The sequence below is a fragment of the Eschrichtius robustus genome, chromosome 2 (assembly GCF_028021215.1).
Source record: "Eschrichtius robustus isolate mEscRob2 chromosome 2, mEscRob2.pri, whole genome shotgun sequence".
In the NCBI taxonomy this organism is placed as follows: Eukaryota; Metazoa; Chordata; class Mammalia; order Artiodactyla; family Eschrichtiidae; genus Eschrichtius; species Eschrichtius robustus.
Genome location: NC_090825.1, coordinates 105367347 through 105392428, shown reverse-complemented (window position 1 = coordinate 105392428; position 25082 = coordinate 105367347). Strand labels below are relative to the sequence as shown.

General features: G+C 40.5%; 2 protein-coding genes across 6 annotated transcripts in view; one reads left to right on the top strand and one right to left on the bottom strand.

Annotated features, from left to right (window-relative positions):
• MEGF10 (multiple EGF like domains 10) overlaps window positions 1–25082 on the bottom strand; it is a 370667-nt gene that overhangs the window by 324433 nt on the left and 21152 nt on the right. The gene's annotated exons all lie outside the window — the stretch shown is intronic.
• Window positions 1944–23190, top strand: C2H5orf63 (chromosome 2 C5orf63 homolog). Of its 5 annotated transcripts, none has more exons than XM_068535796.1 (5): window positions 1955–2166; window positions 3840–3893; window positions 17588–17708; window positions 21822–21878; window positions 22543–23190. In XM_068535796.1, exons 3-5 carry the CDS (start codon window positions 17595–17597, stop codon window positions 22717–22719), a joined length of 348 nt encoding a protein of 115 aa, XP_068391897.1. In that variant the 5' UTR covers window positions 1955–2166; window positions 3840–3893; window positions 17588–17594; the 3' UTR covers window positions 22720–23190. The 5 variants fall into 5 exon arrangements, with proteins under 5 accessions (XP_068391898.1, XP_068391897.1, XP_068391896.1 ...); XM_068535795.1 differs by having other exon boundaries at window positions 3759–3893; XM_068535797.1 differs by lacking the exon at window positions 3840–3893 and having other exon boundaries at window positions 1944–2001.

Here is a 25082-nt window from a genome sequence, read left to right as displayed (position 1 = left end):
ATGCCTATGACAAGCCCGTTTTGAGTGAACAAAATTGCACAAGACCCATGGCTACACTAAGACCTTCATATTCTCTTTTTTTTTTTTTTTTTAATTTATTTATTTGGCTGCACTGGATCTTAGTTTCAGCACTCGGGATCTTCATTGTAGTGTGCGGGATCTTTAGTTGCGGCATGTGCAATCTAGTTCCCTGACCAGGGATCGAACCCAGGCCCCGTGCGTTGGGAGTGGGGAGTCTTAACCACTGGACCACCAGGGAAGTCCCAAGACTTTCATATTCTCTTAAGACTCTTACTTTTCACATCACGTGAACCATGTTAAAATCTATATACATCTCACACTTCATAATTTTGCTATGTAAGATTTTATAATTTTGCTTTTGAAATAATTTGGCTAAAGTATCTAAAATATGCTGTGATTTCTCAACACTCATCATGTATATTTAAGAACTCTCCCTCAGGAAGAGCATCTCATCTAAAAACTGTTTTCAAATATAATGAAATTGTTTTGAACAATGAATCCAGCAATTAATATAGCTGATGCAGTATTACAGTTTGTAACCATTAATAAATGTTTATTAATTTTGCTTTAGCAGATTTTTTTTTTTATTTTGGAGACAATAATTTTTCCTGGTCAGACTTCAGACATTTTCCCAAGCTTAGCTCATATGCCCAGCACTGTTGAGTCTTACACCTAGAGGTAAACTGGTCCTCTGCGCTCGCAGCACTCAGCCAAGCTCTCCCAAAGTGATTGGGCATCGATTACAGGGAGTTCTCAGGGATGCCCAGCCATTTCACGGGACTTCCACCCTCAACTAAAACAATCATGAGGAGGTCTGAACAACCCAAGAAATTCTTACTAATTGAATTCAAATTCTGAAAATTTGTGAATTTTTGGCTCTTTGGAGAAATTTACCAGTAACCAATGCTAAAAGCCTTCACTGGTGACCCTGGGTGGAATCATTCTTCTCATTCAGTGGATGAAATCAGGTGTCATAAATCCAATTTACAGTATTTCCGTTCTCCAACAAGAAATGAGATTTGGAAGTTGATTTGGAGTTGCATTTCTAGGAAGCTTTTCTATCACTCCACAAAGGTATGCGTGTACCACCAAGGTGTTTATAACTAGACCCAAGATAACTTCTTTAAAGATAACGTAACAGCAACTGTTAGGTGGAGCATACTTTGTCGATCGATCTTTTTTTTTTTCTTTTCTTCAGATAAATTAGGTTTTATCAAAGTGTATCAACTCAAAAATAATCATAGGTAGTCTGTTGACAGTCACAAAATCCCCTCTTTTGTTATCAGCACATGTTGAAGTGATAAAGTTAGAATTTGAAAACTCTACTTTCTAGATGTGCCCTCTAAAAGTTATCACATAACCAACGTGGTTTGTTTACGGGATTCATTCTTGACCTTGGTTTGTTTTGTATCTTCTCTTAAAGCATTGAATACATACTGAGTGCACAGTGGTAAGCTCAGGGATACCGACATCAGACTGCATGGGGTGGAATCTCAACTCTGCCATTTTCTAGTTCTGAGAACTAGGGCAAGCTACTAAGCTTCCATTTCTTCTTCTGTAAAATGGTACTAATAATACTTAATAGGATTATTCTCAGGATTAATCAAGTTATGAACGTAAAGCTGATGGTGAGCAATCAATACGTGTTAGAGTATTACTTATTATTTTCTCACACCTGATGCTCGTTATTAATGGTTCCCAAACATGCCAGGTCACTTTTCCGTGGACTTTTTTTTTTTAAACAGTGTGGCCTTGGTTCTTGTATCTCTCTTTTCATGCGTAACAGCCCAAGCGCGGCCAGCCTTCAGAGGGACGATCGGCTCGGACCTGGGATCCACTGACGCCAGCCCGAGCGGCTGCGGGCCGGGGCGGAAGTGCGGGGCGGGCGCCTGGCGGTCGGGGCGGAAGTGCCGGCGCACGGCGGAAGCGGCGACCCGAGCAGCCGAAGCTCAGGTGGTGCCGGTGGTCGGGCGCCGGCAGGTGGGCGCTCGCGGGACGCCCCCCCCGGAGCCGGCACGCGGGCTGGAGAGGGGGGCACGGGAGCCCCACACTGCGCCGCATGCTGCCGGTTTCGATTGTCACTACAGGAAATTTAATTAAACCGGGAGCCATAAATCCGTGAACCTCCGGGGTCAAATTATAAGCGTGAGTGTGTGTGTGTGTGCGCGCGCCCGCGCGCGCGATGGCGCTCTGGGAAGTGAACAGAATCACGGGTGGGAAAGGTAGCTTTTTAAGAGGAAGCAGAAAACATCACAGCTTCATGTTTCTTCCGTGATTCACAGATGCCCTGCTTCGGATTTATTCGAGTTTTATGAAGTGGTAATATAATCTCGACTGGCTGAGATGGCTGCCTTTTTAAATAAATATTTTTGAGCAACCATGTTGACCTTTAATTGAGGGCTGAAAGGTTTAATCGTGGGTGCTGGCAGGAGCACTGTGAGTCCTGGGGCTCTCTGGACCTCCTGTCTGCCTTTGTTGGGCAAAAGCAGCCCTCTGGGTGCTGAACCATTAGAGAATAAATCAGAGACTGTACAGTTCTCAAATACTTAGCCTTGTCAGTCACCCCTGACAAATATCGCTCATACAATTTTTTAAAGTAAGTCCAGAGTTACAAAGTCCCTACTAAATTGCTGCTAACATGAATAGGCAAGTGTCTGTTTCTAAGGCTGTTCTGTTGAAGAACAAGGAGTTTTTTGCCTGGCAGATCTTTATTCTTGTTTCTTAACAGAAAGTATTTTACATCGTACTTTATATTTTAGAGCACTTAAAAGAAAAATCCACAGTATGGCCCAGCTAAACCCCAAGATTCTCAGCTCCTCCAGGACAGGGATAGTGTCTAAGATCTGTTATGCCCCCCCCACACTTTCTAGCACACTTCCCAGCATAAGCACATCTCCTTAACCACACATTACCTTGGTTAGGCAGCCATGAGAGCCATGTCTCAGTGTGGGACTGCTAAAGATGAAGTGGCTGTTAGAGGCCACAGTCTTCTCATTTACTAATTACCTCAGGAATACTGTGTGAAAATGCTTATGAGGCTCTCTACCAATATTTACAGCTGTATGCATTGAGATTTAAAACACTTGGAAAAAGAGGTGTGCCCTGGAAATACTGAGTGGTTATAGTAATATTGGAGGTAAGGCAGAACTAATCATGGTTCTGTGTGAAATGTCGTAGCCTAATAACCTGGGTCCTGTTCTGCTGAGGAATTGCCTGGAACCAGAAAGGGCCTGTTGTGAAAATTAAGGTTGGCGGGGCTGGTGTTTTAGAAAGGCAGACTCCGCAGAGTTTCTTTCTTCATGCTTATTGTGTTCAGTAGTAGCTACCTGCCAAGGAAGGATCAATATTTTTATGTCTCCTTTATCGGAGGAAAATATGGCTATGTGGTTTTCTTTAGATGGATTGATGGCAGGTAAGGAAATAGACAGGAGGATTTTCCAACTTCGGAATTTATTGGACTGTATTTCAATTTTATTCCAGATGCCTGGTTCTCGCGGACTCTTAAGTACCCAGAGGCAATGTGGAAGTATGCCTTCAAAATAAGTTTTTTTTTATTATTAAGGTTTTTGTATTTCATAACATGTGCATACTACAGCTGGCTGATGCATTTAGTTACTTTAATGCCAGGGCTCAGGGTTTCACACGTAGCAGGACCTTGAGGAGATCTGGTACAAGTAGTACGTTTTTTTTTTTATGTTCCTTATTTTAAATCTAATTTTGCCACTGCTTTATTCAAGGATTGTACATCAGAGGAAGCCAAAAGCCAGCTGGAATCGTTCCTGCATGCAGTTTTAATCTTGTTTGCAATTATTTTGAAGGGGAGAAACTATCTGGATCCAGGGATGTGTAGCTACACAGGTAGCAGGGACTAGGTGAGCTTCCTTCATCCTTCCCCTAGTATCACATACCAAGTTTGAGAGACAAAATTATTTGAGGAAGAATATGCAAAGTGAAAGGTTTGGGCTAAGTTTCACGTAGATATTATTCCACATCCCTACCTTCCCATCTCAGTTACAGCCGCAGAGAACTGGAGGCAGGAAAACATTACTCTCTTTTTATTCCAATCCTTACCCAAGATAAGATTTCCAGAGATAGAGGCAAATTCAAAATACCTTCTATTTTAAGAAAGGATTTCAGAGCATTTTACCTGTAATATCTAGTAATAACCATTTTACTGCTATAGGCTTCATCACTGTGGTATTGTATTATTTGTTTGTAAATCTTTCCCCTACCCAAGGTGTGTCCTTAAGGGCAGGGAAAGTATCTTAATCACTTTTATATTTCTAGTATCTGGCACGGTGCCTGGCACATAACAAACACTCAGTACATGGTATAGAAGGGAGGCTGGATCTATAAGGACTGTGAAAGCATCATTGGGAATGCAACAAGGTAGAGAAAAGAATATAAAGCAGTAACCTTTCAAGGAGCTACCAGTGCAGTTATAAATGCTGCAGTTACTAATGCCTCGATAAACAGCTTGGAGTAGGGAAGGGCATATTTGAAAATCTACAGATGGTCAACAAACTGCCTTCCAAGGAGATCTAGCCTGATCAGTTGTGTGGTCTTTGTTATACTGAATAGAGTATGCAAACTGAAAGGCCCCGCCAGCCCCCTTTCCACTCTCTCTCAAGGCCTGCCATGCCCAACTCCTCACCCAAACACCTGTTGAGTGAATATTTGAAAAGTATCCATTTGAAGGTATGCCAAATTATTAGCTTACCTAGGTCACTAATATCTTGGTTTGGTCCTGCCTTAAGGATAAAGGACTTAAGTTTGTTCACTATTTTAAGGCTAGGTTACACAAATAATGTTGAAGGAAAGCCACAATCATCTTTTCTACTTTACTAACATTTCAAAAGAGTTCAAAGTTGACAGCTTTTTGTATTGTAATAGGGCAGGCATGTGGTATATGCTGCTTCCTTCTGTTGCCAGTGGAATTCCAACAGAAACCAGAATGTTACTACTGGAAACAGATGAACTTCCTCTCATTGTTTCTGTACTTTTTCATATTAATCATGAAATAATGGGGAAGTGGCTTCTACTTTAGTCAGGGGGAAGGACATAAGACTGAATTATTTAATTTTTTAAACTCTTTTCTTCTTAAAACCTGTATTTCTTCCAGTCAGCCAAGAGAAAGGATACTGTTATTTAATAGAAATTCAGTCAGCCGAAGCAGCTTAGGATATAGACTGGAAAAAAAAAAAAAAGAGAGATAGATCTAAATGCAGCTCTGTTTCTCCAAGTTCAAAAATAAAGTTAATCTGTATCATCTTAGATTTAGAGATCAGAACCTCGTTCTTATAGTAAAAGAATTCTGCCATCCGAAGCTGAGACTTTTCCTCATTCTCTCCATCTTTAAATTAAATCTTAAACAAAATGTGCTATCTGTTATTCAGTATACTCTGAGGATTAATGTATAAAACTTTTTGAGACTTTTTTTGGAAAAAACGGGGTTGAACTTGGAGGTCCCTTGCAGTTCTGAGAATTCTGTGTTGGTCTCATTATACATAAAAATAGGCACTGTTCAAAGAGAAAATATAGAGAAAAAAAATTGCAGTATAAAAGGCTTTGGTAAAACAGCTCCTTTATCCATAAAGCAAGGGAAATCTCCAAAGTGTCTTGGAATCCAGTTCCAAAATATTAAGATTCTCTATCAGTGACAAGTTTTAAGTAACAGAATAGGACTCAGAGAATTGCAGAATCTCACATAACTGAGGGTGGCTGGGGCATGACCTCAAGAGTGGATAGTTCCTAACATTCAGGTATTAGTGTTACAAGTCCCAAGAAATGCTGGATTTAAAATCTCAAATGTTCCAAAGTCATCTGCTACAAAATGGCTAAAAATGAGTGAAACATCTTTCAGGTCTTGTGTGGTCATGTGGATAACGCGCCTCTTTGGCAAGATGAATTGGAAATGGTGGAGTATTAGTGACAAATGGAAGGCACTGCCTGGGCGGATGGAGTTTGAATTGCAAACAATTACTTTCGGAAATAAAGTTGTGTGCTTTTTAAATAGGAAGGAAACTGGCATTACTAGCTGGGTACAATAAGACTAAGATGTTTTAATGAAATTGACTTCTTTCTGGGTCAGTATTAGGTATCAGATATACCTTCAAAGGGAATGGGTCATTTTGGTTAAGAAGGATAATGTGGAGAGGAGTCTGCATAATTCCTTATGTATGTTGTTCCTATCCCTTGAACTAGCATGATTTTGCCCTCATCTTAAATGCTATCTTTATGGAATGAGGGAATTTTCAAATTGGTTTTTAAACTCTGTTAAGCCCTCATGTATGATATAACCCAACCACATTATTCAGGCTTTCTTGGCTTTCAGGAACAGCTTTGCAGCCATTATGTCCTTTTTTTTTTTTAACATCTTTATTGGAGTATAATTGCTTTACATTGTTGTGTTAGTTGCTGCTGTATAACAAAGTGAATCAGCTATACGTGTACATATATCCCCATATCCCCTCCCTCTTGCGCCTCCCTCCCACCCTCCCTATCCCACCCCTCTAGGTGATCACAAAGCACCTAGCTGATCTCCCTGTGCTATGCGGCTGCTTCCCACTAGCTATCTATTTTACATTTGGTAGTGTATATATGTCCTTGCCACTCTCTCACTTCATCCCAGCTTACCCTTCCCCCTCCCCGTGTCCTCAAGTTCATTCTCTACGTCTGCATCTTTATTCCTGTCCTGCCCCTAGGTTCATCAGAACCATTTTTTTTTTTTAGATTCCATATATACGTGTTAGCATATGGTATTTTTCTCTTTCTGACTTACTTCACTCTGTATGACAGACTCTGTAGGTCCATCCACCTCACTACAAATAACTCAGTTTCGTTTCTTTTTATGGCTTAGTAATATTCCATTGTATATATGTGCCACATCTTCTTTATCCATTCATCTGTCAGTGGACACTTAGGTTGCTTCCATGTCCTGGCTATTGTAAATAGTGCTGCAATGAACATTGTGGTACATGTCTCTTTTTGAATTACGGTTTTCTCAGGGTATATGCCCAGTAGTGGGATTGCTGGGTCATATGGTAGTTCTATTTGTAGTTTTTTAAGGAACCTCCATACTGTTCTCCATAGTGGCTGTATCAATTTACATTAACACCAACAGTGCAAGAGTGTTCCCTTTTCTCCACACCCTCTCCAGCATTTATTGTTTGTAGATTTTTTGATGATGGCCATTCTGACGGGTGTGAGGTGATACCTCATTGTAGTTTTGATTTGTATTTCTCTAGTGATTAGTAATGTTGAGCATCCTTTCATGTGTTTGTTGGCAATCTGTATATCTTCTTTGGAGAAATGTCTATTTAGGTCTTCTGCCCATTTTTGGATTGGGTTGTTTGTTTTTTTGATATTGAGCTGCATGAGCTGCTTGTATATTTTGGAGATTAATCTATTGTCAGTTGCTTCGTTTGCAAATATTTTCTCCCATTCTGAGGGTTGTCTTTTCGTCTTGTTTATGGTTTCCTTTGCTGTGCAAAAGCTTTTAAGTTTCATTAGGTCCCATTTGTTTATTTTTGTTTTTATTTCCATTTCTCTAGGAGGTGGGTCAAAACGGATCTTGCTGTGATATATGTCATAGAATGTTCTGCCTATGTTTTCCTCTAAGAGTTTTATAGTGTCTGGCCTTACATTTAGGTCTTTAATCCATTTTGAGTTTATTTTCGTGTATGGTGTTAGGGAGTGTTCTAATTTCATTCTTTTACATGTAGCTGTCCAGTTTTCCCAGCACCACTTATTGAAGAGCAGCCATTATGTCTTAATAGTACTGAACATTGTTGCACACTCTGAATTCAGAATATGCCTCTGGCTCTAGGCCAGATGCTGAGTCAGTATACAGTGTGTGCAAGCCCCACTGTGTTAATAAGAATTAGTCCAGAATCCCCTCTGGACCCCTGGGTGCTAGAGGGAGTGTATAGTAACAGTATATTACTGTTCCTGATCAGCATCTTCATTTTATTTTTCTTAGCTGAATGTTTTTCTGGAAACCAACCCCATTACCAAGTAGACTCCTCTGAAGCAACGATCTGGAAAATGTGACTGCTAAGGTCCAAAGATCCTAAAACAAACTCTTGCTTACTCTGAAGATTCCTCCTCCCTTTCATTTCACATTTGTCAGCTTGCTATACGCCTAGGCAAACACAGCAGCACTTCTGGACATGGAGGAGAATGCCAAGATGATGAGGGTCTGCCATTAAAAATCATTCTTTAAATGTGTCCATCAATAAGAAAGAAACACATTATTCTTCCTTTTCGGAGGCACTTTTCCATCTCAGATGCTCAAACAGTTGCAAGATCAGTGTCCGGCCACCCTAATGTCGCCTCCCCCATTTTCCTGCTGGGTCTTTTCTGATGCCAAGGCTTCCCAGTTATGACTGAGGAGCTAGAGAAGCGAGTTTGCGAAGAGCAAGCCCGTTTACGCTTCTGCCCAGATCTATGTATGACTTTTGGTCCTCTTTAAATGGCCTAGCATTTTAGACTCCTACGGGTAACTACTTCCAAGCCTTTCTTTGGAGACCTTTGACGTCTTGAGCTATTGCCATGGCATTTCTTCTGTATGTGGTTTCCCCTTCTCTGATCTGGAGGATATTTAATAAGCAAAGCCTATGGGCAGAGTTTCTCCTAGTCTCTGTAAAACGAGAGAACAGGACAGGGGGTTGTATTTCCATTTTACAGTTGATGAAACAGGCTTAAAGAGATGAGGAATTGCCTAGCATCAGAGAACTAATTAATGGAATTGCCTGTCTTTGGGGTTTATATTTATGAAATCTTCACACAGAAATGCACCCAGGAATTCAAACATGCTGAATTCCAACTGAAACTCTGTAAGAAAGAGTAACTTTAAAGCTCTAGATGAAGAATCATACCATTTGTGCTTAATTCCCCTGACTGATGAGTTCGTGGGAACTATGTTCATTTAAATTTACTTTGACCTCTCTACACAATTTATTCAAAAATACTTTGGAACAAGTTTTGTCTTTAAAGATTATTAATAAATCCAACTTTACCACTGCCTAGGCAGCTTCTGTTTTGATGTACCAGGCTTGGGTTGAGGATATCATTGGTAAAATAATAGTGGTACTGAATTTTCTCTTCCTTGAAAATATAAAGGCAAGTATTCGGAAGGAGCAACTGGAAGGGAAGTGACTTTTGTTCAGAACCTATCAAGGGGAAACCTCTACCCCTTGCAAACTGAATTTCAGTGCCCTGTTCTGTAACTATGTGAGACCTGAGTAAAGTAAGCCAGTACCTGGTGCCGAGGTATTTGCTGGTCTAGGTATTCAGTCTTAGTAGAAGATAAATATGCTGGGTCTTTCATCAGTGATATCATGTCTTAGGAATTCCTATTTAAGTAATGTTCACAGTCTGAAGTTTTCAGCTATATCTGTTTGAAATATTTTTCAGTTTTGCAATTCCCTGTTTCTGAGACTATTATACCTAGAGTTTTAAATCTTCCTTTTGGGGCCAGTAAAAGCACATTTCAGTCAGTAGAAACATCATCATTAACATTATTAATATCTTATTTTTTGTATTATTTAGTAATAAATAGTTAAGCCTTATTTCTCTATTCTGCTTTTTAACTTATACAATGATTTTTACATTTATTATCTCTTTTTAAGACACCCAACCAAATTTTGCTTTTACTCTTCTCCCCTACCCCACTGCCTCCATCCTCACCAGAAGTATCCCCTTTTACTTAAGATGTGAAATTAGGCAAGAGTCAGACAAGGTAGTTCATTTTAGGGGTAGGCATTGGTTGGAATGTTTCATTCTTTTGGAGCAACATGAGACGCATCTCATCTGATTTGTGGTAGCTTCTTTGACTACCCCTATTCTAGTCCAAGCCCTCATCACTCTTTTTTTTTTTTTTTAATGGTTAGAAAGCTTGTTGTTATTTTTATAGTTAAGATTCAAGTAATTTTGGTATTATCAGTATATTCCTGACATTCTTTTTTTTTTTTTTTTGGGCTGTGTTGGGTCTTCGTTTCTGTGCGAGGGCTTTCTCCAGTTGCGGCAAGCGGGGGCCACTCTTCATCGCGGTGCGCGGGCCTCTCACTGTTACAGCCTCTCTTGTTGCGGAGCACAGGCTCCAGACGCGCAGGCTCAGTAGTTGTGGCACACGGGCCTAGTTGCTCCGCGGCATGTGGGATCTTCCCAGACCAGGGCTCGAACCCGTGTCCCCTGCATTGGCAGGCAGACTCTCAACCACTGCGCCACCAGGGAAGCCCTCATCACTCTTTCTGACAGTGGGCCACTCCCCTCTTTCTGGAGACACTTTCTCCTGTTGGCTTCCATGATGGCCCACTTTTCTGATTTTCCTCCTACCTCACCAACCTTTCTTTCTGCCTCCTTTGCTGGCTCCTCTCTACCCAACTTCTGAATGTTGGATTGCCTCAGAGATTTGTCCTGGGTCCTCTTCTTTTTCTCTGCTATTTAGATGATCTCATGATCTCAGGTGTAATTACAGCCCTTAAACTGAGGGAGTCTCAAATTTTTATCTTCAGCCCTGGTTTCTCTCCTGACTACCAAACCTGTACACGCGACTTTCTACTTGAGTCTCAGCTTGTCCCTCACTGAGCTCCCAGACCCATACATCCCTCAATCTGTTCCTGCCTCAGCTGCCATTTTAGTAAATGGCACTGCCACCCACCCAGCAGCTCAAAACCAAAACTAGAATAGTCCTTACTGTCATTTTTAATTCCTCATATCCAGTTCATTGGCAGGTCCTTTTGGCCCTGTCCACACCACCCTCCTTTCTCACCTGGACTACGGCACTAGCCCCTAACTGGGTCCCTGCTTCCACTCTTGCCATCCATTCTCACACAGCATTAAAGTCATCTTTTTAAGATGCACATGAGGGACTTCCCTGGCGGTCCAGTGGTTAAGACTTCACCTTCCAATGCAGGGGGGGTGAAGGTTCAATCCCTGGTCAGGGAGCTAAGATCCCACATGCCTCGTGGCCAAAACACCAAAACATAAAACAGAAACAATATTGTAACAAATTCAATAAAGACTTTAAAAATGGTCCACATCAAAAAAAAAAAATCTTTTAAATAAATAAATAAATATAAAATGTACATGAGACCCATCACTTCCCTCCTCTAAATCTAACTGTGTGAAAATAGAACCTCAGTTCTTTAACATAGCCTGTGAGGCCTTAGGTGATCCAACCCCCAGTGACCTGTCTCCTCCACTCTTCCCCTTGCTTACTGTGCTTTAGCCACATGGTGCTTTCTGTTTCTTCCACTAAGTCAAGGTTGTCCTTACCCCAGAGTCTTTGCACTTACTGTGCCCTCTCCCCAAAATGCCCTTCCTTCAGATCTTTGTACCTTCTCAGCCTTTAGTCTCAGCAAAAATGACACCTGCTCAGAGCATTTTATTTAAAGGACCTGCCTTAGTCACCATCACATCACCCTGTTTCACTCCCTTCCCTCTGCTTACCACTGTCTGATGTTGAGAGACATAAAAGAGTCTCTTTAACTTCCCTATAATATGGACCCCATGAGGCCAGGGACCTGACTTTTCTGTTCACCACTGAACCCAGTACCTATGAGTATCTAAGACATGGAAAACAGTAGGTAATTGTTGAATGAATGATCTCATCCCACACCTGGATTTTCATAATTGAACTCTTTCCCGTCGCCATTCTTCTTTCCTTTGCAGCCATCCTGCTCGCTGCTGCCAGATCAATCTCCTAAAACACCGATTTTATCACATCACTCTCGTTTAAAACCCTTCATTGGCTCCCATCCAAAAGGCCACAGCATTCCTACTTCATGCCTTTGTGTCTAACCCTGGCTTCGGAATGCTTCCCCTTTTTCTACATATCGAAATCCTACATGATTTAGGATCCTTCTCTTGTGAAACCACTTCCAATCTCAGCCCATAGTACTCTTCCCTTCCTTTCTCTTATGACATTTAAAGTTGCCCATTGGATGTCCCTGTTGTGATCTCTCTTGTATTTATATTGTTTCAGTGAAGAATTTAACTCCCTCCTCCTGAATCCGCTGGAGTACATCTCTGTAATTCTTGTTGCTTGTATACAGAATGTGGAGTTGATTTCTCCATGTGAGAGTTTTATTTGGAGGGAAAGAAATGGACTAAACACCAGACAGGATGAAGAAAAAACAATAATGGCTTATTTTGCTAAGAATTTGAAGCGGTGAGGGGGGGATGGGGGGCAGAGTGTATGTACCAAGTGATGGATATGTAAATGCCATATACCTTCAGTGAAATTATAATCTTACTGGTTAGGCCAGGCCCACACTTCAAATAGTTAGAAAACTTTTGCACAAATCAGTGTGTTGAATGCAAATTAACAGAGCACCTATTGCATTCAAACAGTGTAGTAGAGACATCCAGATACTTGGAAACCCCACAGTCATGGTAATAATTTTTAAAAAAATAAAAAGGGGTTTTGTCTGTAGGAACTCATATGACCAGTCATTCCTTTCTGGGACTGATTCTCTACAGGCTTCTCTGCCCCCATGTGGTTAAACCTGTTGGCACTGAAGCCTGGAAGTAGAAGCTGCAGGGAATGGAGTGGACATGCAGGGTATGTCTGCTCAGGGTTTCATGTGTTATGTGGCATCAAATCAGCAGTCCAAATGCATAGCCAGGCGAGGCTGTGGTGATCATTTCACAATGTATGCAAATATCAAATCATTATGTTTTACACCTGAAACTAATATAATGTTATGTTATTAAAAAAAAAAAAATGAATGAATGAAGCTGAGCATGAGGCCATGTACAAGTGGGCCCACAGGTGGGTGGTGAGCTGGGGATCCTTGTAATATCATGTCTGAGTTGGTGCTACCTCCTTGGCAGTTCCCCTGGCCAGGTACCCTGACTGCTGTGGCTGAGGTGCTGAAAAAGCACCTGAGATCTCACGCACGCAGGGAGTGAGGGCCCCGCTCCAGGTTGCCTTCCACCCCCTACCCTCTGTTTCTGTTCTATAGCCTCATTCTAACCCTGCTTTAGCCCCTTGGAATTGACACCTCAAAGTATCTGCTCAATTTGCAGCTTTGATTGTGTCTCTATATGCTGCGTCTCCTTGTCACTCTTGGCTCCACACTTGGGCCCAAGATCCTAGGGTAGGCTCTCACTTGTTTGGGAGAGAGGGAGGTTTGGACACAGCTGACTGACCAAAAGCATATAAGACCACTGGGGAGGCATCATTTGTCCCTGTTTCCCTGGATTAGGTAGAGCCCAGTGACCCAGATGAGTCCCCTAAGAGCAACCTCACCTCATTACATAAACTTTCAGTAATCTAAAATAATGGATTTCGTTCCCAAGAGAGGGATGTGTTTGTGTGTGTGTGTGCGCGATCATGTGTTTCTAGTCATTGTGTAAAAATAGGAATGTTGTACTTAGATGGTAATGAATGTGAAATGGAGCACTTAACATCTCACATGGCATAAATGACGGGACGGAAGCCCTGAGCCTCTCTTTCTGGAACACAGGTTCAGCGAGAGTGACGGTAATAGTGTTTGGTTAATGTCAGCTCAGCATTAAATTTATATTGTATTCTTGTGAAGAAGCTCCAGCATTATCTGTTAATAATGAAGGCGGTACCTGAGTTGATATAAACTTTTTGATTTTGCACATGAGCTAAGAACACTGAAGCTTGCTGATGAGGGATCACGTGAGCTTGGAGATTCGGTGTGCCCAAGGACTCTTCATATGAATAAAAATTCTGGTCAGTGAAGGTCAGTTTCTCTACTCAAGCGAGAACAATGTTGTTTCCCTTCTAATCAGACACACACAGCGTTTGAAGAATCCAGGAACCCCACATAAGTGATGTGCAGCCATAGCCTGGGCAGCTCCTCTTGCAAGAAATGAATAATCCTTAATAAAGGCTCAAATGACCCTGGCTTCTTTCTGTGCAGCAATCAGTTGTTTTAATGGTATGTCCTTCAGTGCTTCGCAGGGAAAATGCTATAAAGTTATCTTCCTTATCTTGCTTCAAGGAGGGATGAATTGGTCCAGTCAGTCCTCCTCCATGTTGTATTTAATTCTGCCATAAAGACCACTGAAGTCAGCCTCAGTTTTGTTGAAAAGCCAGCATTCCCTTTCTCTTTCAGGGTGATCCGTGCCTCTGAGCGGCAGTGGACTTGAAACAGCAGGAGTCACCATCTTTATTGTTAGGCTGTGGAATTTGTTTTAGGCACATTCTAAATCCAGTCTTATGCTTTTTTTTTTTGTCTGTGACAAAGGTGACCCAGTTGTGCTTCTTTGATATTATGCATACAGCTCTTTTTGCTCATATCACAGAGGCATGTAACAAAATACAAAGGATAAAATTGTGTCTTTGTGTGTAGTAAGGACACACACTTCATGACTAAATTCAGTGACATAATCAAAAAGGTGTTGTCCTCCCACAGTCATGAGCCAACAGGCATAGACCGCCTTTCAGAGTATTTCTTATAGTGCTGAGACACTGTTCAAAACCAACAGAACTAATGAAAATGTCACATTGTCAGAGTAGCCAATATTAAGATTTTACTTCAAGAAAGCATGATGGGGTGACTGTGACGTTGACAGCAGTGGTGTTAGGGTTTGGGGTGTTCCAGTTGGAGTGTATCATTTTTCATTTTACTTTTTATTTCTAGAACTAAGTGAACTCCAGTGTTCAGAACTTTAGCCATAATATCTTATTTCTGCCTAGGAGAGGTATGGGAATTTTTTTTTGTATCAGACTCTAATATAATTTTATAATACAGTACCTACAAAGAAATAAGTTAATTTAACAATGTGGTAAAACACACGTGCCCTAGTGCGCTAGGGCATTTGGAAAATATGCAGGTAGTAAAACTGCATAATGCTAATGCATTTCTCAGTAAACAAATGTGCCATGTTTAAGTGATTGAATACATATTTAAAAAAAGGAGAAATAGAGACTAACATGGAAAAGAGAACTAGTTTTAAACAAGATGGTTGTGGCATCTCTGAAGACTTTACTTGGCTTTTTGGGTTGGTTGAACAAGTATTCTAGCAAATCTGGAATGAAGAGCAACTCTGTTTACTCTGACAGGTTTTATTTGTCTTGGGTGCAACCAAGACCACATGCTGTGTTTTGTCATGTTGGAAATACTGAAGCAGATTTCCATTGTGAATGTGAATTTTTTTTTTTAACAAAAGCCTTAACACCTCAGTCTCAACTCAGTTAGGTGAAAGCAGTAAGTTTTCCATTCCTTACCAGCCTGACATCAATAAATCTTAAATCCCTCCACCAAAAGCACACAGCTGCTGTTCACTGTCCTGGTTGTAACCTTAGGTCACTGCCTTAGATAGCCTGCTCCTTCTCATTTCCAAGAGCTATCTTTCTGCCTTTACTCTCACAAAACTGATTTTTAAAATTTTCTTTCTCCTTCATTTAATACAGTTTCTTTAACTTCATACCCTAGGAGGGTGTGCCACTGTTGGCATAAGGCCTTGCCAAAACCAAGGATGCAGAAATTTCTACCTGTCATAAACATGGCTAGCATTCCATTGATACTTCCCCTTCCTTTATATCCTCTGTAGACAAAGCCATGTTTGGAAGCTATTGTCTCCAACCACATTCACCTATCGGAGTGTTGGTTCTGCTGAATTTATGGAAAATATATATACCAGGGCTTCTCACTTAGTTGAAAGTAGCACAGCATATTGCGAAATTGTTTAGATCCATTTTCCTCCTTAGAATAATGCTGGGTCCTTGTAAAATCCTTATCACATTCCTTTTTTATGCATTATCAGGACCATTTAGTTAGCAGGGAGATCCAGGGAGAAGTGGAAGACTAAGGATTTAAGAGAGAAGGAAAGATTATTGTTTTCACAGATCAGAATCCAATCCTTTTGTCCCATCTTCTTTACTCTGGTTTGATATGGATTTAGTGCTTTTCTCTAAAGTCATATCATTCTGTTTGAAATGAGTTTAAAGCTAATCTTATGCTGAGAAACCTGGTCACCAGTAGAGATTAGTACATAATTATTACAGGCATGCTCTCTGGAGCAGAGCAGGAGGAGATTCAAGGTGGTGGTGAAGGGGCTGGGACCAGCTGCAGCGCGCTGGCCTGCATCTTGTGGACACCGTGAGGAGCACTGACCTTTAGTTAGGATATGAGATCCGCCCACATAGTGACTGCTGTGCACACTGAGTGTCTGATCAGGGTTAGAGGTGAGACTAAAGAGGGGGGGAAAGGCTCACTCCAGTACTATTAACATTCGAACAACTATTTGAACACCTACTATGTACCAGGTTAATTGTAGATGCTCAGGAATATTGGGGTGAACAAGTAGCTGCTCCTATGGAACTCATGTTGTAGTAGAGGGGACATATAGGTAAAGAAATAATTTTACATAGTGAAGGATAAAAGAAAACCGCAGCAAGATATGAGGAAGAAGAGTGGTGGACTGGCCCACATTGGTAAGGTAGTCACTAAGGCATCTCTAAGGAGGTGACATAAGCCCAGGCCAGATGAGAAGCTACTTAAGTTTTTCATGCAGAGGAACAGCAAGTACAGAAATCCTGATGAAGAAACGATCTTTGGTTATTCAAGGAACAGAAAGAGAATCTTTGTGCTGCAAGTTGCCAAGATAAGGGAGGGGAAACTGATAGATGAAGTTGGAGAGGTAGAGTAAAGAAAAGTTAAGAAATGCAGATACCAGGAATGAATTCATGCAGGGAATATTGATAAGTGATAAAGTCAACAGTGCATATGTGTTTTAAAAGTGAAATCATCATATCTGTAGTTTAAAGGACAAAGCTGGAGGCTCAGTAGAATAACTAGGAATAAGTAGGGTGTCTTATGTCAAGCAAAGTAGCAGGATGAGAGAGCTTCAAAGCCTAGTGTTTGACATACTGCTATTACCAAGCTGTTCTTATTGGAATATCTCCAGTAGAAACACTAGTACATTTGTAGATGTTTTCAAAAATGATGACCATCTCCTTTTAAAATACTTCTTAGAAGAGCTGAGCAGATTTTTGTTTTTGACAGGTTAACTCAGCCTAATCTCCCCTATAAGTTCCTCTAAGGACAGCTCTGTGTTTCCCCACCTCTTGCAGCAGAGGGGCATAAATCTCATAAGTAATAGCCTTAACCTTCAGCTGGAGACTTGTGCTTCTTGCTTACTATCTCCTTTACCGTGAAGGTGGCTGGGCATTGTTGAATGCTTACCTATAAGGTAAGCTATCTCTGCGAATAAAAACCATTTCAGGAAACTTCCCACATTTTAGGGGATCATCAGGATGCTAGCAAAACATGCAGGTGAAATTTAATTTTTTATTCTAATTAACAAACCCATGGAATTTGCTTACAGAAGCCAAGTGATTAGACACGCAACTAATCCATACATTTGGATTTTTTCCCATTCTAAACTCTAAACTTGGAATACAGTGAATATTGAGGCATCATGAAGACTTGCCAAACATTTGGCCTCTCTGACACTCCTGGACTCCAAGAAGCACATCTGAAGTCTTCAAATTCCATCATAGATTTGCAGCTTACTGTTTCTATTATAAAGAGCAAAGTCTAGGGCACATAAGTTTACTGGTCTATTTTTCTTTTGGCAGAATTAAGATGCTCTGGTTTCAAGGAAATAGCATGCAACTTGCCAAACACTCCTTTCAACGGCTCTTGAGAAATCTATCTGCCTCTAAGACTGCTCTGCCTGTGCTAACCTTATTCACAAAGGTACAGAGTGAAAAGTAAAATCACTACTTTAAAAACATAAAGGATTAAAATGTTGGGTGAAGAAAGTTGTACATTTAAGAAAGGGGAAAAATGTTGAAAGGAAAGCAATGGTATAAATTTTCTTCAGACATGCTCCTCAATTTTTCAGTTCCAGTTACAACAGTGGTAACTCTTTATCCTACCCAGATACTTCATTGTGTCACTGTTATCAGGAGGTAAATTAATATATTTAATCGTCATCTGATCCATACATTGAAAGAAAAGAACTATCAGATGTTTACAAGTGTATCACTTAGAAATATAGTCAACTCTTATTATTTGTGATAGTCACGTTCTATAAAGTCGCCACAAACACTGAATGAGCAAGTACTGAACCACTGCTCCTAGGGCAAATATAGGGTTAGGTTCCTATGAGCTTCTGGTCACAACATTTTTGAACTGATCAATACATAACCTTGTTTTATGTGTGTTTCTGTTTAAAGGCACCTTATTTAACATATATTGTTGATTTATTAACACTGAGCTCAGGGCCAACAGCACTGTAACTTATGCCTGAACAAAGCTTATCTAACACAGTATTTTCTCCGTAAGGCACGTCACAGCCTTCCTATGCTTAGAACACTGGACAGCACTTCAGCACTATGCTTGGGCCATTTTAAATGGCAAAATAACCAAGAAAAAGCACAAAAATGCAAAAAGAGTGGCACTAAGTAGAAAAGGACACTTGTTTGCAGTATGAGAGCTGGAACAAGAAGGCAGAGCATCATCCTGTCCCACCTCAGCCAGAAATGTGCACTTTGAGCAACTCAAATTTTTCGCTGCTCTATGCACCTGCATATCTGGGAATGACTACAAAAACTTGGGTATTGATTTTAGGGTTACAAATAAGTTTTAGCTAATAGAGGAATTCGCAAATACAGAATCCACAAATAATGGGACTGACTGTACTTATTTTCTTATCCCTAACACTGGTTTTAAGCTATAAAGCAAGTTTAAATTTTTAAGAGCTTTTTCCTCTAAAATTTATAAGACAAACATCATGGATTTCCTTTTGCTAGTTAACATTAGTTTGTGTGATTTGTAATCAACAAAGAAATAAGGTGCAGGGTAATAGAATTACCTTTAGTGAATAATACTGCAACTCAAACAAAAAAGGTCTCTTGTTTGATAGATTTTTTTCACATTCCAGGCATTTTAGCAATTTGAATATATCTGAGTTATCTAATAACAAAGTTTAAGTCTTTTGAAAATTTCTTATTGAAAATAGTTAATCTTTACTTTTCATATTCATAAGTATATATTGCATTATTATGGAACAAAAATATTTCATCATTTGTGTCTACATATGAGAAATGTGTGTGAAAATTAACCACAAAAATAAAATAATCCCTTAAGGCTAATGATGCTCACTCAGCCTAACTATTCTGCACTATTTTTCAGTTTGAACAACAGCCAAGTTAGCCAGAAACATGCGCCAAAGCAAAACACACTAATCTTCCATTCAGCTTAAAATTTGTACCAAACCCTTCATTTGTGTCATTAGACATATAATAAGACATTACTCTCACCTCCCGGAGTTCACAGTCCTCTGAAAGAAAAAGTACAGTATCAGGTCTCTTTCAGTTATAAATAACAGAAAGTACTACCCAGAGTGGCTTAAACAAAAAAGGGATTTTATGGGTTAGTCTGGTTTCAGGAGTAGCTTGATTCTGAAACTTAAGCACATTACCAGTCTCTTCAGCACTCCATTCTCTAGGTTAAATCAGTTCACACTCTGGCTCTTCATATGGATAACTGCAGCGATCCCAAGCCTCAGATCTCACATTTCAGGTATCTACAGAAACTCCAGCAAAACCCTCACACTATCCTTTGGCTGTGACTGGCCGATCCCTGAGGCATTTGTAGTTGAAGGGCTGTGATGTGCTGGATGCCTCAGCCTAAATTAGGTATTCCACCCCCGTTCAGGGAGGAGTCAGCCACATGCTGAGAGCAGTTCTGTGAGGCAAAATCACAGCATTCTTGCTACAAGAAAGGAGAGTGGGTGGTAGACAGCCAACCCACCAAATGTCCACTACAATTCAGGGATAGGGTAAATAAGTGCTGTATTGGCACCACTGAAAATCCTAGACAAGGATGTACAAATGTTCCAGACCACTGGGTCTTGTCATTTTTCAGCTCATAGATTTCTTTAAAATTTGATAACCTTTCCTCATAAAAATACATACACACGTGATAATTTGCCCAGACTTCCATAGTCCCTGGGTTGTTTCTTTTGTTTTGTTTCTGGCTGCACCGCGCAGCTTGGGGGATCTTAGTTCCCCGACCAGGGATCGAACCCAGGCTCACAGCAGTGGAAGCGTGGAGTCTTAACCACTGGACCACCAGGGAATTCCCGTTCCCTGTGTTTTAAAAAAAACAAAATAAAAAACCTGATCCTAGCTCTACTAAAGTTTTTTTATTATAAAAGCAAATAGTACCAAATTTGGTACTTCTGCAATTTCACTGGTTCTTGTTTTGCTTTTGCTTTTAAGATCCTCTCTTGACTTTTTTGAAACTTTCTCAGAGAATTTCAATGTGGTTATCTTAAAAATCACAGACTGGGCTTCCCTGGTGGCTCAGTGGTTAAGGATCCACCTGCCAATGCAAGGGACATGGGTTGGAGCCCTGGTCCGGGAAGACCCCACATGCCATAGAGCAACTAAGCCCGTGCACCACAACTGCTGAGCCCACGCGCCACAACTACTGAAGCCCACGTGCCTAGAGCCCTTGCTCCACAACAAAAGAAGCCACCGCAATGAGAAGCCCGTGCACTGCAACAAAGAGTAGCCCCCGCTTGCTGCAACCAGAGAAAGCCTGTGCACAGCAACAAAGACCTAACGCAGCCAAAGATAAATAAATAAATTAAAATTTTTTTAAAAAGTCACAGACTATCCATAATCTGTTTATTGATAATGCTAAAATAACATAATGAGCCCTGAAGCAGGAAAATACGGCCAAAAAGAACTTTCTGAAGGAAAACTGTCTTTTGATGATCCAGGTTCTTATTTCAAAATAAGGTGAGTTAAGCTGGAGGAAGGGCCTCCATAGCAGCTCATCTTTTCCTGTCATGTTAAAAAGCAGGTTTTATATAAGCATCAGTAATGTTGAATCTATTTTTAGCTCATACAAGAGAACCTATAGTAGTCCCTGTTCATTGAGTCAAGGCCTGAGAAGCCTTTAAAATCTGCCAATGATACATAGCATTCTCGGCAGACTTCTCCTCTAGATGGTTAGGGTGCAAACAACAATGGGCACTAAAACTCGCTTGCTCCAGAGGTGGAGAGTTAGTCTGGGAAACCTATTGCTGACACTTGTAATGAGAAAACTGACAAAACATTGAAGAGTTGGTACAGTCATCACCCAAAGTCAAGAGATTTTTCCCTTTTAAAGATGGGACGATCACTATCTAACTCCATCCCAGTGGACTATTAGGAAAAACAGGCTGGGGAATCCCCTGGCAGTCCAGTGGTTATGACTTTGCGCTTTCACTGCCATGGGCCCGGGTTCACTATCTGGTCGGCAAACTAAGATCCTGCAAGCCGCGCGGCACGGCCAAAAAAAACAAAAACAAAAAATGGAAAAACAGGCTGGCAAATCTCAGTGCCCCCCCAATCAAAACAGACTTTAAGACATTCTGGTGATGTCAGCCAGGCCTGGAAGGTGCTCCTGACCTAGGAAGGACAAAGCCCTAGGACTATAGATGATATGGAAAATAATCTTCCCAGATATCAATTAGATGAAGCCAGTAACAAAAAAATGTAAGCATCTAAATGTATTGTGTGTACATATATACATATATACACACATATATGTAACAAATATAAGCATCAACATTTACTAGATAGATTTATTTGTCAAGAAAAATCAAAACACAGCTAAAAAATGCTGAAAGCCCATTCACCATGAAACACTAGCTATTTATAAGATTCTGTGGCAGTGTTTTGCTTTGGAAAATAAAACAGTATAATTAACCTGGGAGAAAACTGTCCTTTAAAATAAGTATAATCTGCTTCTTGTGGTTTTTGTCAGGCTGAATGCCATTCTTTGGGTTTAATGGCTTTTTTCGTCCTGTAGGATCCGTGCCCCCTTTGTGATGAAGCCAAGGAAGTACTGGAGCCTTATAAAAACAGGGTAATATAATACAGTGTGGCTTTATGTATATGGAATAGATACTGCATGTAGTATAAAGTATCTGCCTGGATCCTTCCTTTAAGAAAAGAGATTGAATGATTTTTCATTTAAATTTTCTTTCTGTTCTTCAGAGAGAGATTCTAGTGCTGATTTCCATAAAAGTCATTACACCTAAGTGTTTTACTCTGAGCAGTACTGGTTTTCCTACTCTGACTCTTAAAATGATCAAAGTTAACTAGCAGGTACAGCATTTGGGCCTTCTGTTAAGTTTTTGTCCCTATTCCTTTTATCTTATGTTGTCATTTCCATGAAAGTGTTTTCCTGTAGCAAACCATGATACCTTTCCCAATCTTACAGCCAAAACATGTCTTTCTTGATTCTCAGGCAGCTTCCCAGTTGGGACATTGTTTATTTCATTGGGAACTGAGTAGTAGGTAGATGCTGAACCTAACAGATGTAACAGAAAAGTAGCAAAATTAGGGAATGTAAAGAAATCAATCAGGTTACAGAATTCAGGGTCATTAGCTGACTGTGGACCTCAAACAAACAACAACAGTAAAAACCTCTCAGCATTAGAACCAGTCTGGGGATCAGTTTGTCACTACAGCCGTTGCGTTGTTCCATGTTCTCTGAAATCTAGAGCTTTAGTCTGTCTCTGTTTCAGTTTATTTTACAGGAGGTGGACATCACACTTCCAGAAAACTCAGCTTGGTATGACAGGTATAAATTTGACATCCCCGTCTTTCATTTGAACGGCCAGTTTCTGATGATGCATCGAGTAGACGTCTCAAAACTTGAAAAACAGCTCCAGAAACTTGAGCAGCAAGGTGCGGGAGGCTGATGAACGCCTTCATGATTTTCCACCCTCTCTGTCCGGAACTCATTTTCCTGAGGAAATGACTGTGGCCTCATGCTCCTTTTGTCACTTTCACACAGCTCTAAGGATGTTCTGAACTCAGTGGTGCCAAATAAATGGTAATATTCCTCTTGTGATTAATGGAAGTACCAATGTGGGAACTGTTTACCTGTTGGCATTTTATAAAATAAGAGGAGTGTACTGGGAGGGAGGGGATGATGAAAGGTGGGAGAAATCTACTTGTTTCATTTATTTTTCTCTTTTGTATTAATATGGAAGCATTTCACATTCACTGGACAGAGCCATTTATAGGAAGAATGCTCTGTGTCCCTGTTGCTGCCCTAAGGGCTTAACTTTTTAATGAAAGAATAAATGTTCTTCCACTTGGTAGATAAAGTGAAATGTGAATTGTTAATAACTGTGCACAGTCAATAAAAGGATGTTTTAACAAATACATCTGCATGAAGTCTATCTCAGAGGAATTTAATAATACCTGTTTAAAATTAGAGCTCATTTTTTTTGGATAGAAGAGAATAATTATCCTAGCCAAAGACGCTTCGTTTGAGAAAAACAAAAGACTTAAACCCCAAAATGTATATAAGAATCTCAACGTGCTTTACAGGTAGTCAGTAAACTGATTTGTAATATTTGAGTACTGCCTTTGATAGTTTTTCAGTTATCATCAACTGAGTTAATTCAGCTATTTTTAAGACAGTGGTTTTATCAAGTTTTAATATCTTGGGGAAAATTCACATCTGTCCATAAGTGAACAGATATGTCATCTAAAGAAAAAATATTCTTCACCATTTTATGTAAAGTATTAAAAATGTAGTTGTGTACTCTTATTTGTATTTAGTCAGGTTCAGCCAATAGAGGAATGAATTCATTTAGAAACAAAACTGCCGGAGGCGTCCCTGGTGGCACAGTGGTTGAGAATCTGCCTGCCAATGCAGGGGACACGGGTTCGAGCCCCAGTCTGGGAAGATCCCACATGCCGCGGAGCAACTAGACCCGTGAGCCACAATTACCGAGCCTGCACGTCTGGAGCCTGTGCTCCGCAACAAGAGAGGCCGCGATAGTGAGAGGCCCGCGCACCGCAATGAAGGGTGGCCCCCCACTTGCCACAACTAGAGAAAGCCCTCACACAGAAACGAAGACCCAACACAGCCATAAATAAATAAATAAAAATTAAAAACAAACAAACAAAAAAACCACTTATAAAAGAAAAAAAAACTGCCTTTTCCTCTTAAAATCTCATCATTGCAATTTCATCTGTAATGAAATTCTTTTGAGAACTATTTCAATGAATTTGCACATTGTGATTCACTTAGCTAGATTTTAATTTTATCAGTATGAGTTAGTCTTAGAAATTAGAGAATTTTAAAGCTGGCCAACCTTAGACGTTGTTTAGCCCTGCCCCCCTCATTTTATACCTGAAGAGGACTCTGACATTCAGAGAGTTTCAGGAAGTTAGCTAAGTTCACACAGACAGTCAGATATCAGACCAGGTCTTGGCACCCACCCCAAATTTCTTGTACTACCTGGGTTCCCTGTGGGGGCCTCATGTTATCTCACATGAAGCATTCTTAACCATTGTGGATCCAACACAAATTAAGAAACAACTTTAAAAGCCTTCCAAAGTAACAGTAGGAGAAAGAAATCTTAACAATTGAATGCCACTGTTTCTAATTTATAAATTTTTGGAACACATCTTATTTGATTTTGTAAATATTCATTGAGCCCTGTGGTAGGCAAAATTCTAGGGTGACCCCAATGAACCATTACCCTTGTACTCCCTCCCCTTTGAATATGGGTGGAACTTATGGATATGATGAAATATCCCTGCTGTGATTATGTTACATTACAGTACAGGGCAAAAGGAAGATTATCCAGGGTGGGCCTGGTCTAATCAGGTGAGCCCTTTAAAAGCAGAGTGTTCTCTCTCGCTGGTTGCAGAAGATGAAATCAAAGAGGTGTGCTCCAGCTAGCCTGGAAGGAAGCAAACATGCTTCCTTCCATGTTGTGAACTGTCAACAAGCCAAGAAACTGTGGGCAACCTCTAGGAGCTAAGAGTAGTTCTTGGCCAACAGCCAGCAGGAAGATGGAGACATCAGTCCTACAGCTTCAAGGAGATGAATCCTGTCAACAATTAGTGATCCTAGAAGAGGACCATGAAACCCAGGTGAGAATCACAGCCCTGGCTTACATCTTGGGTTCAGCACAGTGGGAATTTGGTCGGAGAATCCAGTCACACCACGCCTAGACGTATGATCTGCAGACACTGTGAGGTAATAAATGTGTGTTATTTCAAGCTGCTAAGTTTATGGTAATTTTTTACACAGCAGTAG